Source organism: Rhea americana, unplaced genomic scaffold (assembly GCF_003343005.1).
Source record: "Rhea americana isolate MKP2758 unplaced genomic scaffold, rheAme1 scaffold_424, whole genome shotgun sequence".
NCBI classification, from domain to species: domain Eukaryota; kingdom Metazoa; phylum Chordata; class Aves; order Rheiformes; family Rheidae; genus Rhea; species Rhea americana.
The window spans coordinates 59,987-73,709 of NW_028186562.1; the positions used below are offsets into that span (position 1 = coordinate 59,987).

The 13,723-nt window shown below is 48.9% G+C and overlaps 1 protein-coding gene across 1 annotated transcript; it reads left to right on the top strand.

Annotated features, from left to right (window-relative positions):
- Positions 1-342: 342 nt before the first annotated feature.
- Positions 343-13,252, top strand: TTL (tubulin tyrosine ligase). Its single transcript, XM_085315245.1, has 7 exons — positions 343-739; positions 2,695-2,773; positions 4,516-4,748; positions 7,581-7,716; positions 7,815-8,084; positions 9,357-9,500; positions 11,667-13,252. The coding sequence occupies exons 1-7, from the start codon at positions 583-585 to the stop codon at positions 11,779-11,781; spliced, it is 1,134 nt and encodes a 377-aa protein (XP_085171371.1). The 5' UTR covers positions 343-582; the 3' UTR covers positions 11,782-13,252.
- Positions 13,253-13,723: the final 471 nt, after the last annotated feature.

The window sequence follows — 13,723 nt, forward strand, 5'->3', positions numbered from 1 at the left end:
GGAGCGCCCCACACGCAGGGCAGGAGCAGCCCCATACACGGGACAGGATCACCCCACACGCGGGGCAGGAGCAGCCCCACACGCGGGGCAGGATCACTCCACACGAGGCGGGAGCAGCCCCACACGCGGGGCAGGATCACCCCACACGGGGGCAGGAACAGCCCCACACGTGGGGCAGGATCAGCCCCCCCACACGGGGGCAGGAACAGCCCCACACACGGGGCAGGTGCAGCCCCACACACACTCCCCGGGGCCGGATCACCCCCCACACACACACTCCGGGGCAGACTCCCCCCACACCCCGCCCGCCTGGGGGGGCAGGACGGCCCCGCCGCCCCCCGCCCGCCGCCGCCGCCCGGTCCCGCCCCCGATGAGCTCAGCGCTGCGGCGCGGCGCGCAGAGGCGGGGGGGCCTCCGCGGCCATGCGGAGCCCGGCGGGGCCCGGGCGAGGGCGGTGGCGGCGCAGGGCCCTGCCTAGGCCGCGGCGGGGCCCCACGGGCCGGCGCCAGGAGCCCGTGGGGCCGCGGGGCTGAGGCCGGGCCGGATCTCGCGTGTCCCACCACCACCACGACCCCCGGCGCCATGTACACCTTCGTGGTGCGGGACGAGAACAGCAGCGTCTACGCCGAGGTGTCGCGGCTCCTGCTGGCCACGGGGCGCTGGCGGCGCCTCAGGAGGGACAACCCCCGCTTCAACCTCATGCTGGGCGAGAGGAACCGGCTCCCCTTCGGCCGGCTCGGTAAGGAGCTGCGCGGGGAGCCCCCGCCCTCGGCGGGGACAGCTGCTGTCCCCCGGCTTTCCCCGTTTTTTTTTTTTGGGGGGGGTGGGGGGTTCCGCAGAGGCTGGTGTCCGTCTGTCCAGTCCGTGCGTCCGCCTGCCGTCAGCTCCGGACGATGCGGGAGGCTTCGGGGCCGGCGCTGGGCGGCTCTGTCCCCGCAGGCCCTTCTGCCCCCGCTGAGGGCGGACACAGGGAAGAGAGCCTGCTGCTGAGGGGTCCGAGCGGGCCCCTGCACCGCGGCGGGGCGCGGGGACGCGCTGTCATCGCCGCCGCGAGCCTGGCAGGTCTCTCCCGCCGCCCCGCGCCTAGCGGGCCTGCTGCAGCCCCTGCGGTTCGGGAGAAGGCGTCTGCCAGCCGGCAGGACCCTCTCGGCTGTGACGCCCCCGCCGTGCCAGACCCAGACCCCGCAGAGGCGCTCAGCAAACCCCCGGGGTGGGCCTGCAAGCTGCTCGGATTTATCCAACAGCAGGGGTTTCCAAGCAGGCTCCAGCCTCTCCCATCCTCCTTTCTTCACCGGCCCAGTTCCTCCATCACTCGTAACAACAGGGGCTGGTTACTGTGGGGCATGGGCCACTCAGAGCAGTGGGCTCCCCTCTTGGACCTCTGTTCTGGGAACCAACCAAATTCAATAAACTGGAAACAGAAAGAAATTTGACAGTTTATACTAAACTCTTTCAGGAAATTAGTGCTTGGCAGTACTGGACACAGAAATACCTGAAGTTACAGATCTTTGGCTAGAAGGGGTTTTTCAGCTATCTTGCATTTAAAGATCAGAGAATAAAATAGCGACTCACTACAGGCCCATGATTTAGGGGTTGAAATGCATAGTCAGTATCTGTGATCTTGCAGCTGCCTGGACTTTAAGGTAACGTTTCCTCCAGGCCTTTTCTGCCGGGCAGACACCAAGGAGGGTAACTAAAACTATTTCAGGGTCTAAATCACCCCCACAAGCATTTGTTTGAAAAGAGAAGGTGAAGAAGCAGCACACGCTGTTGTGCTTGGGGGATCCTGCTGGTCCYAGGTATCATTTTATACCAGAACACTTTTGTATCATGTTTCCTTTATGGATGCTCTTGTCAGATGTTGTCACCAGGGACCTAGGTGTTGCCTGCTGTGTCACTCATCCCCCACACATACATGCTCAGCTTCATAGTGGTGTGATAGAGACTGCACAACTGTCACCCAGATTTGCACTACTCTTTTGATGACTGCTGCCATCAAGTGACTTTTAGCAGAGGCCATCAGGAGAGTCTGGGGGACACAGGATGGCAGTCCAACACAGAGGCAGAGACCCAAAGAACCGGTGGGGTCTTCATTCTTGGACCTGCTTGGCCTTCTGCTGAAGACCTTCAAGCAGAGGTTGGAGCAACAGAGATTCCCCAGAGGTCCCCTCCCACCCCAGCTATTCGGGAGGGGACTTGCTGTGTGCTACCATAGGGAAGCAAGACTCAGATTCTTTTAACATTTCCCAAGGTTTCATGATACCTGATCCTGAAGGGGATTTGACAGTAAATGACAAACAAGGGCATTTCCTAAGCTGTGATCTTTGTGTCACCGTGCACTTCCCTGCATCTTTGTACTGCACTTAGAGTAACTGAAATTCTGACCTTTAAATCTGCCACTAGCAATTGGGGAACATTTCCAGGGTGATTCTGTCAGTTCCCAGTGTGAATTAAGAAGTCATTCTCCTGTGGAAAATGGGAGTTTATGTTCAAAACAGACTTGAATAAATGCATGATTTTTCTTAACTAAAAAAAAAAGAAGAAAATACAGGAGCCAGTATTAGCTTAGAGCTCATGTCTGTGACAGTGGGCAAGGAAATGGCCTCACTTCTCAACTACATAGGTTGTTTGCACCAAGCTGATGTTTTTCCTTCATTAATTGAGAATTTGTCTCAACTCTGTCTCCCTTTGTAGGCCATGAACCCGGACTTGTGCAGCTGGTGAATTACTACAGGGGAGCAGACAAGCTGTGCCGCAAAGCGTCTCTGGTGAAGTAAGAAAGTTACTGAAATGTTAGGTGGGATTGGCAGGAATTTTTCTTCTAACCGTTGTCAAGTGTTGAATCTATTCTGAGGGTATTCGCAGAGAACAGCTGGCAAAATCTGCCCTGGGATTATGGTAGCTTATGCTGTCTTCAGACTCCTCTGCTGGTCTCCACTGCTATCTGTATGCACAGAGAGCTCTGGATAACTTCAGGGGAAATGCTATTTCCCCTGCATTACATCTGCTTGAAATAGAGTGTATTGAATCAGGCAGAGAGGAGTAAAAGAAAAGAGCCAAATCAAAAAAAAAAAAAAAAAGGTATCTGGTCTTTTTCCTTACAAATAGATTAAAACCTTAATTAAAACCTGCTCCTTTTATTCTCTATATCAAACAGAGATGAGGCACTAATGTGCCTTTAGCTAATCAGATTTATTGGCCAAATGAATGCTCAGAGAATCTCCAGGAAGAGCTGGCTTGGGGATTTTTTTCTGCATGACCCGCCATGCCAGGGTCTTGTCGGAAAAATGGAGGTGAATTGTCACTATAGATGGCCACAGCCCATGTGCTAGTTCTGCGACTGTTAGGCCATCCTCCTGTCAGAGCTGTTGATCTCCTCCAAGCATTTGATTCCACGTTAGCATCTGTCCTGCCTTTTGCTGATAGACTCCTGGAAACAACATATGCTGGTCCGAGACCTCTCTTTCCCCTACAAAGAATCTGTCCTCACGTGCTTTTCCCGTAGTGGTGATGGTGTTTGTCAGGAACGAACAGTGTGTTTTGAAACAAACATTCACTGAGCTCCCCACCTGTATTTCTCTGCAGCCCGTGGTCTGGAGCACAACAGCACATCAAGCTTCTTATGAACCCCAAAGGACCACAAATGGCATTCCTCTGACACAGGCATCCCAGGGTGTCACTGACTGACTGCTGTTTCAACAGAGAGACACAAGTGTACAGACAGCGTCAGCAAGTCGATAGTTCTGCTCTGACCTTAAGTGAAACAGAGTGAACGTTCAGAGAGACAGGGAGCTCCCTTGGCTCTGAGAGAAAACAGACCTGGCCTCCAATGATGAGAGTTCACTGGCATCTCTAGACAGAGCTGTAAAAGAGCGTATCTGCCAGAGGGAACAGGGCATGATGCAAGAGGGATCCCAGAGACCTCAGAGCATGAAATGCGTGGCTGTGTCCTTGCCTTCAGTAGGTTCTCAGTGGTCTTGATCCACAGTTGGGAAACCTGTTTTGATTTCAATAGGGATGGCATCAAGAGCTGAGCACCAGAATAGAGAACATTACTGCTCTGGCTTCCCTTCTCCCCGCTGTGATTACAGCTTCCTTCCTGACCTATTAGAGTTTGCAGCATACCTTACCTTCACACTGCATTAGCAGTGCGGAGCATCCCCAGTGACCTTGTGCAGAGACAATTCAGGCGAGTCCATCACAAGCTCTAGTTCCATGTAAGCTTCTTTCCTGATTGTTTCCTGATATCCGTAATACCCACAAAATGTTTAACGAAAAAGTGCAGGTCTGGTTCAAAGAGCGGGGCTTGGCTGCAGCTTGGGGGTGCCATGGTCTCTCTAGGAAAACCCTAATTTCAAGGGGCAAAGAAAAATACAATAGTTATCACAGACTCCGTGCTAACTGCTATTCATCACAAAGAAAAGGGCCCAGTTAATGAGGAATTTATACTTGGTAAATTTTGTCCTCGCAGGTGGGGATGCACTGAAGATTAATGGTCTGTCTCTTTTTACCCAGGCTAATCAAGACGAGCCCTGAACTATCAGAGTCCTGCACGTGGTTCCCTGAGTCATATGTGATTTACCCAACAAACCTGAAGACTCCTGTGGCTCCAGCACAGAATGGAATTCGTCATCTCATAAACAACACACGGACAGATGAGCGGGAAGTGTTCCTGGCAGCTTACAACAGGCGGCGGGAAGGCAGAGAAGGCAATGTGTGGATCGCCAAGTCCTCAGCCGGTGCCAAAGGTTCGTTCTGCAGCAAAACAAGCCCCCTTCTTGTTACTCTTTACTCTTTTCTTGGTCTGTAGAGTCCCAAGGGGTTTGGCTGAGTCCAGCTTATCTCTAGCTTGTCTCGAAAGGCCTTTCCAACCAGCTGCGTACCAGTCAGGCCAGCTCAGGGCTCTGCTTTCTCTGCTTGGTGGCGTGGGGCCCGACATGCATTGTGGTATGTGTGTGCTGTCCAGGATGTGGATGGCAATGACAGGACCCCCCTTTTCCCCTGATGTATCTCAACGCAAAGGAAGGTTTGCTGCAGGGAGAAGGCAGCAGGGAGCAGGGAATAGGCAAGGGGAATGTGGAGAGCAGGAGAAGAGGGGAGCAGAACAGCCTACGGGGAGGAGGGCAGCACAGACAGCAGCGAGGGTGGGGAGCCCAGTTCTCCCTACTGCAGCTGAGGCTGATTTCTGCTGGGCAGAATACCACTGCTCRTCTTTCAACTGAACCCAAATATCTGGCACCCAGTAACCTACCATGGTCACTGACTGGGCGGACATGAACTCAATGCATCCAGATTACACCCCAGCCTCAGGGACAGGTACCAGAGCAAACACAAGCAATGTTAAGCATATTTGTAGTCATTTTTGATGAAATCTTTAAAAAAAATCAACGGGGAATGTGAAAGCCGGGGGTGGCTGTGAGGAGACTGCATGATATAGCCTTCATGCAGGCTTCTTCCATTGCTCTGCTCTCCTGGCTCTGTTACTGAGAAGTGTCATCAAGGAGGAAGAGGAGATGCGTCTGCTCATCACTCCTTTGACGGAGAATCTGTCTGTGTGGTTTAGCTGTTTGGCAAAGAACCAGTCTGCAGAATTGAAAAGGCCATTGCTGTTGTTTGTTGCAGCAGGGAGAGGTTTAAACTTTCCACAGACTTTGATTAAAGTGTGATCCCACCTTCTTTTTTGTAATTAAAGCAAAGTAACTCTTTGTATTCATCAGTGTGCCGCAGAACCCAAATTGGAAATTAAACTGGAAAGCGGAGCCTCATGCTAATCTTCCAGATGGCACTTTTAAACGTCTGGGGATTACTTCCAACAAAGAAGAAAGCTTGTTGCTGTTAATTTCTCAGGCAGATTTGGCTCAGACAGCCTCTGGCGCTGGACAGTTCTAGTGAAACCTAGTTGTCCATCAGTAAAAGGGAAATTATAGGTTTTGGATGTTCTGACTTAAAAGTTGGGAAATTTTCAACTGGGGCTAGAGGTTTTTGAGAAGAGGGACAGTGGCCCCACATAAGCTACTTTGCTGCCTTGCTGGGTTGGTGCACAGTTAAGCTAACCTCCTTCCTCAATTCACCATCTTTCCAGGGCAGAACTGATGCCTGCTGATTTTCCCACCACAAATTTTGTGGGCCCTACTGGTTTAAAAATATGTTGCTTCCCTCCTTTTCCCAGCGCATAGCCTTGTGGTTGTACCAATGCAAGCGTTTGTTTGGCTCTGCTGTGATCGGGGGACTAAAAACATCTTTCCAAAAAATAAAAAAATGGAGGAGGAGAAGAGTACTTCGATGAAAGTACCTCCTTTTGGTGGAAGATGCTGAGGAGGAAAGAGGCTCAGTGGAGTACATACTAGCAGGTATGCAAAGCACAGAGCAGCAAGTGTAGAAAGTGCCTGCCGGACTGTCTCAGCCGTGACCTTCAGAAGTCCCAGCTAGGAGCTGTGACTCTCATGGGATGCTCCTGTCAAAACCTACGTGTGCTCCAAAACAGTGGTCTCTCACTGGTGCCTCCTTGAAGAGCATTTGTCTCTTGTCACTTAGCATTTCCTACAGAAAGTAAGCACAAAATGTAGATTAAATCATCAGTTTTAGCCCAGAAGGTCAGCTAAAGGCCTGAAAACTAGATGTAGTACCAGAGAGATGTTAGATAATTTTACCAAAGCTGGTTCATCCCTACTGCATCACTGTGCCATCCCTTTATCAGCTCCCAGAAGGGATATACTCTGTTTTCATTGCTTTGCAATAGTGGTTTCCTATTTGGACTTGCAAGAAATGAACAGTGACAGCTTCAGCCAAAAGCTGTCAGTATCTGAAAAATGGGTCTAACTTCTTTATTGAAGGGTTTTTCACAGCACGGAAAAACACAGATAATATAGATAAGCATTTTGAAAAAGTTCTTTGCCTAATTCAGTGATCATTTTAACAGTAACTTAAATGGCCTTAGCAGGGGAACATTGTTTGCACACTTATATATGTGTGAGTGTGTGACAGAGAAAGCAGCCAGGCAGCTGAGAGGTGGAGAAAATCTGAATAAAGGATCAAATCCCCTTCCGCAAATAAATGAAATAAAGAAATACACCACAGTCAAACTTCCAAAAACCCTGCCCCCCAAACTGCTGAAAAACTGGGAAAAACAAAACAGAATTCAAAAAGTGCTGAAGAAACCACCCCCCACAAAGCCTTGATGCAAGAAGACATGGCATAAAGGGAAAAAGAATCCCCCCAAACTAAGCAGTTGCTTCACTGCCTGTCAAGATCCCTGCCTCTTGTGCACCCGCTCACACCGAAATAGCCACCCCCCTGCAGGTGGAGCCTGTGCAGGCCATTCCTGCAGTTCCTGTCTGCTTTAGCTGCAGTCACTGGGGAGCCAAACTCCTGGCAGCATGGGAAAGGGAGATCCCTCAGCAGAAATACTGCCTGATGCAGACATAGCATCGCTCTTGCACTGACCAACCCTGGTGCAGTGAGTTCTTGCACGTCTCTTGGCTTTTTTGGAGAAAGAGCCGTGGTTGGTTTGGGCTTTGGAAAAGCTCCAACAAAGGTAGGAGGATCCTCTGCCTCATTTTTTCTTTGCCTTTCTGTGCCAGGGGAAGGGATTCTGATTTCTTCAGAAGCTGCAGAGCTCCTGGACTTCATCGATGAGCAGGGACAAGTGCATGTGATTCAGAAATATCTAGAGAAGCCTCTACTTTTGGAGCCAGGGCATCGTAAGTTCGACATCAGGTGAGCTTTTCTGCATGGCTTTTGTAATGTGAGTTAGCATTTCTGTTTAGTTTCTTTTTAAGCCACTGAGACTTGGTCTTGTTCTTCTGTCCCCCTAGGAGCTGGGTTCTTGTGGATCACCAATATAATATCTACCTCTATAAAGAGGGTGTCCTGCGGACCTCTTCCGAACCATATAACAGTGCTAATTTCCAGGACAAAACCTGCCACTTGACCAATCACTGCATTCAAAAGGAATATTCCAAAAACTACGGGCGGTATGAGGAAGGGAACGAAATGTTCTTCGAGGAGTTCAACCAGTACCTGATGGATGCCCTGAACACGACACTTGAGAATAGCATCTTACTGCAAATCAAACACATAATAAGGTAACTAGCTGCCTTTTGTGTATGGGAACATAAGCCTTAGGTAGTAAGCAATGTGTATGGAAACAGCTGGGTTAACAGGCAGACAGACAAGGGAAGTGCTTCAGTTGCATGCGTCATGGATTGTGAGCTGGAGATAAATTTAAGATAAAGCCAGAAACAACTGGCTTAATTTTTTTATTTATCATTGCTCAATGAAAACAGAGAAAGAGGGACTCTAGAGGTGCTGTGCTCTGAAGCATGTATGTCAGTGTGCCTCTGTTTTGCCAGCAGTCAGATGACTTTGTGAGGGAGATGGGACTTATCAGCTGGGACAAGAAGCTGGGGAAGACAGTGGGTAGAAAGACAGGACAAACAGAGGTTGAGGTGAAAGACATAAGGCTTAATAGGGGAAATGAAAGAGGACCAAGTCTGCAGGATCTCACTGTTCCCCTACTGTCAGCAGACAGCAGTGAAACAGGTTGGTACAGGTTCTCTTGTCCTGTTCAGTCCACAGAGCTGGCTAGCACTACCAGCTGCTTCCTGAGCACAAATGGAAAACCTAGAGAGAGATCTCTTAGAGATCATGCTGCCACAGAGAAACCAGGTCGTGATAGTGTGATCCTCCATAGCAGAATTTGCTCTGCAAAAGCTCCACTGCTGTCATTTACACTGAAAAGACATGACACAATCTTTGAGGGACTCAGAGGCAAATGAGTTCTGAGCAGTAGCTTCCTGCAGGACCTTGTACAGCCCTTTGCAATTTTGCCTTCTGCTCCAGGTTGTAGTGGCACATCCTATTTTTCCACCTGCCTAAACCAGTATTGAGGGTGGATGCTGCTTCCCAGCTCTTTGGAAATTCACTCRGGGTATCTAAGGGTTTATGGACTGTCGACGTGTTTTGATGGTTGCATCATCTCACTTACAGGGACCTGGTTATCATGACATGTGTTGGATGTATCTTGTAGTTCAGGGGCTAGTAAATGACATGCAACTATCAGTCTTCCAAATATGCCTTTATTACAAAGGCTTACAACGAAAAAGTCCCTTACGTTCTCCAAGATGCTGAGGACTCACAGCACAAGCCAAGTCTAATGAGGCTGCAGAGGGGCACTGCCTGCTTGTTTATGTGTCCGTTGCAGAGAGCATTGCTCCCTCCACTTGATGTTGCGGCCAGTCCCAAGGCAAGAGAGGTCCCCTCCACTTAAGGGCACTGTGCATAGCCGTTGGAAGCTGCAGTGCGACTGATACAGCTGGAGGATTTTTAATCCTGGGTTTCTGTTTCTCCCTTCGCAGAAGCTGCCTTATGTGTATAGAACCTGCAATCAGCACAAAGCATCTTCACTACCAGAGCTTCCAGCTCTTTGGCTTTGACTTCATGGTTGATGAGGAGCTGAAAGTCTGGCTGATTGAGGTCAACGGGGCCCCAGCTTGTGCCCAGTGAGTAGTTAGCTTCTGTAATATACTCGCAGTATAACAATACTGTGTCACCCAGCTCACCAAAAACGTGGGTGGGTTCCAACTCCAAGTGAAAAAGGTGGAAAAAAGTGAATGGCAGAGGAGTTTTCCAGGCTAACCCATTCCAGAAATTGCTCTAAGTGCTGGTCAATATTGGTTTGTTGCTCTTATCTCTCTGCTTGGAATCTGGCTTCTTTGCAGTATGAGATGAGCCCTATCCTCAGTTTCTGGACAGATGGATTTGAATGTAACTGTGGTCCTTTTTATTGGCACTATTGAGCTGAAGGTAAGTTGCAGACTTAACAGCCGGGGGCTCAGGTCATTTCTTAATCTCACTCATGGAGCCAATGGTGGCTGGGCTTCACTGAACACAATCAATAGCATAAATCACAGTTGTTGGAAGCAAATGACTGAGTTTGCAGGGAGCAGGACCCAAGCACACTGTGGATGCTGCAGATGTTGGGTCAAAGCTTCCACCAGCAACAGAGAGGCCATGAACTTACTTGCACTGGCACAGCAGGAGTTGCTGTATTATGTGATGGAGACAACTGCAGAAGATACAGAGACTAGAAATCTTTGCTAAATCAGCATCTATACTGTATACAAGCCCAGCAAAATAGAACAGGCTGTGCATGGTCTGATATGTCTCCCTGATAATTAATAAACCTGCACACAGACTTACCAAAGCTGCTGACCAGGTGTTGGTCTCTCTGGTGGCAGATACTGGATCTTGACAGATGATTCCTTTCTCTCCCTCCTTTCCTTACTCTCTGTCCCTCTTCCCTTCCTCCTTTTCCCTCACCCTCTCACTTGCTCCATCCCCCTCTACTCCCTCTCTCCTTTTTCTTGAGGATAACCTTGTATAATGTTAGCACTGTTACCTGTGTGTTCATTCTCTTTGACTTCCATATGCAGATAGATAATGTTAGCATCAGCACCCAGTTAAAGTAATTTTTGAAAACTGAGGCTAAAGAGAAATTTGTCCAAATCCTTGAATGGTTTTCTTAGTGTTCAGGCTCAAAGAACATGAAAAAGCAATTGCTGGTGGTTTGATAACATGAGCACTCCTCAGAAATCTGTCAAGGTCTAGTTAGCATCAACAATCTGCAGCTTAACACGGCCTAGATCAAAAAAAAGATGGGGAGACTCACCCTGCTATGCCATTTTCTTACAGACTTTGAAATACTTCTTGAATTTTTTTAAGGATTGTTGCAGGGGCAGTTGCTATGTGGATTTTGGTTGCAGCAATGTGCTGTTTGCTTTGTGCCTACATGGGCACTTGGAAGTAATTGAAAGCAGCTACTCCAGGTTAGGGCTATTTGCAGCTCCACCTCTTGCAGCTGTTCTAATTTATAGCACCTATATCACACAGTTCCCATTTAAGAGAAAAAATTGGCTGTTGAAAACAGTAATGTTCCCAGGAGCAAAAAACAAGCTGTCATGTAGCCCCAGCCGCACAAGGTGAAGAACACTGTTAATCCTAGTACAGACAGCTTTGGTACTTAAAAAATACCAGCTGCTAGCATGTTCAGTGAGATTACACATGTATTTTCTTCAGCAGAAAATGAAGCTGTTGTTAACTCATTTCTCAAACACCTTGTCTTGCCTCTCCCTTTTCATCAACCTTGCCATGGATAAACACATCCAGCTCTTCCAGAGGGGTCCAGCAGAATCTCTGTGCCTGGCCCACAAGCTATTGTGTGCAGTTGCACACCAGTGCAGTGTTTCTTCAGACTGTGCTTGCCTCAGAGCAGTCCATCTGGGGGGTGTCCCCAATGTACAGCATCTGATGTGATGCTTGTGAGTCCCTGAGCTGGGAGACTGGTGAAGGGGGTACTCAGCTCATGCCCATGCATCCTATAGTGATTCAAGGTTGGGGCCGGAGAGGGTAGATACTCTGCTTAGGAGCTTGGTCTGACAGTAAACTTAGTTTCTGTGATCCTGTCTGGCAGGGAGCAATGTTGGAAATGGGGGCTAGTTGAAAAAGACAGTAGTTCCTGGGGTGGGAGGGGAGGATACTGAAGAGATGCCAGCTACCTCCTGTATGTCACTCTGCAGCTCCTGCTGGAAAAATGCCTATCTGGGTAAAAAAAAAGAGATGGGGGTTCTGCCGGTTTACCGTCTTATTCTCTTTCTCTCTTGTCTCAGGAAGCTGTATGCAGAGCTCTGCCAAGGAATTGTGGATGTAGCCATCTCTAGCGTTTTCCCCCTCAGTGACACTGGGCAGAAGATGAATCAGCCATCAATCTTTATCAAGCTGTGATGACGACAGGAACATCTCTGCTGAGTACAGAGAGAGACTGCACCCATAGGGTCAGAGCAGTTCAATGGCTTATTTCAGTATCATGCCAAAAAGGGATAGAGACAGGCTTTTTTAAAAAAAAAAAATCATGGGGAAAACCAACAAAATAGTTCCCATGCAGAGCTGGGATGAGCCAAAACTGCTCAGACAACTCTGTTTGCATTCACTAAAATTCGCATTAGAAACAGCTCATGTGACTTCGATATCTGAAACAAATCTCTCTGGGAGAACAGCAAAATTACCTTAAAATGAAACCCCAACAGGGATATGACAATACTGTACTAGGTCATCCTTTTCTATACAGAAAAAATGTGTTTTTTTTAAGGTAATTGAGCAAAGAGTACAATGATCATCTGGGATGTATGGCTGGGAAGCTGTCCTCCTCCCACTGTATTTCTCCTTTCTTCACCTACTATATCCTTAGTGCCTTAGCTCAGCTGCAAATAGGTGACTCCTTTCCTTTGTTCCTGCTCTATTATGTARAAAGGAACAAGCTCTCCTGCGTCACGGGATGCATAAAAAACAGGAACATTGAGAATTTGGTCTCCTTAGGTCATTTTCCAAGCTGGCTGGCTGAACACCCGGGCAACGGCTGGATGAAAGGGTACTGAACTGCAGGTGGTGAATTAACCCAAGCAATGAAGGCAATCTTGTTTATTTATAGTTATCCCTCTTCCTAATGAGATTTGAATCAGGTTCCATCCTAGTCTAATGCAGTTGGATCCCATTTAAAAAAGGTAGAGAGACCCCCTCAATGCTGACCCGCTAGCTGTAGGATTTCCAGCATCAGTGTCTTGCTGGGAGTGTTTCAGATGACAGAAACCCAGTCTCCTCGGAAAAMTTCTTTAGAGGCACTGCAGTGAATATAGACTTTTCTCTGAGCTTCCACCTTTATACATGTGAGACTCAAATGTAAAACCTTTCAACCCAACCATTTTTATTTCTGATTCAGCCAATTCTCCTTTGTTCAACAAATATTGCACTTTTCTACGCCCAAACAGAGTCTAGTGCTCTGTCTCAGCTGGGGGTATAGGGTTTTGTAAACCAAGAGACTCCTTCTGTGTAGGTTTGCTACACAGCTGGGACAGATGGGCATTTTTTGGGGGAAGCAGATAAAATTCCTTGCAGTCCCTAAATTTCAGAACTAACATCTGTTTTGAGTTTAACCTAAATTCCTGACATATTCTGTTTACCTGAATTTTTAGCCTAAGCCCAGGGAGCACACTCCTCCTAAGCCAGGGCTCTTTGCAGAGCGTAGTGGCATTCCTAACAGCAACTGGATTTGCTGGGTGGTGCGTGGCCAGCGCTGTGTCCCAAATTTTCCGAAYAGAGGTGCAAAGTTTAATGATTAAGTCTCAGGAGGCTGCAGCAATGTCTGCAAAAAAGCGAGTGCTTGCAGGCTCCCCATTAAAATTTGGGTTGTGCATCAGTGCTACTGAGTTTGGAGTTTCTTTACACACATTGCATGCGATGCAAGGTTACGTGTTTTTAAACGTGGTTAAGCGCCTGTGCAACCAACACAGAACTACTGCCCAACGTGGTAGGATGGAGATGGGTTGTTTGACTGCGATTCCCTCCGACACTGCATAGGAAAGCGTCATGGAAAATTGAAGCTTTGGGGGTTTTAATGGATTGCAGCAGGAGAGCATGCTGCGCTGCCAAGGTCAGGGCCATGTTCTGCTGCCTCTGGCAAGGAGAGGTGGTTGGCAACGAACTAGGAGAGACCTGGTTCACGTTACCCAAAGCAAACGAACACGAGGAGATCGGGGAGGGTACGAGGTGCTGGCTGCCTGTGTTTAACGGCAGCGCCCGAGTGCCCCGAGGTGCTGCACGGACCGCGGCCCCGCCGCCCGCCCACCCTTGGCGTCCAACCCCGCCCCGAAGCGCCGTTACACGGCGCCGC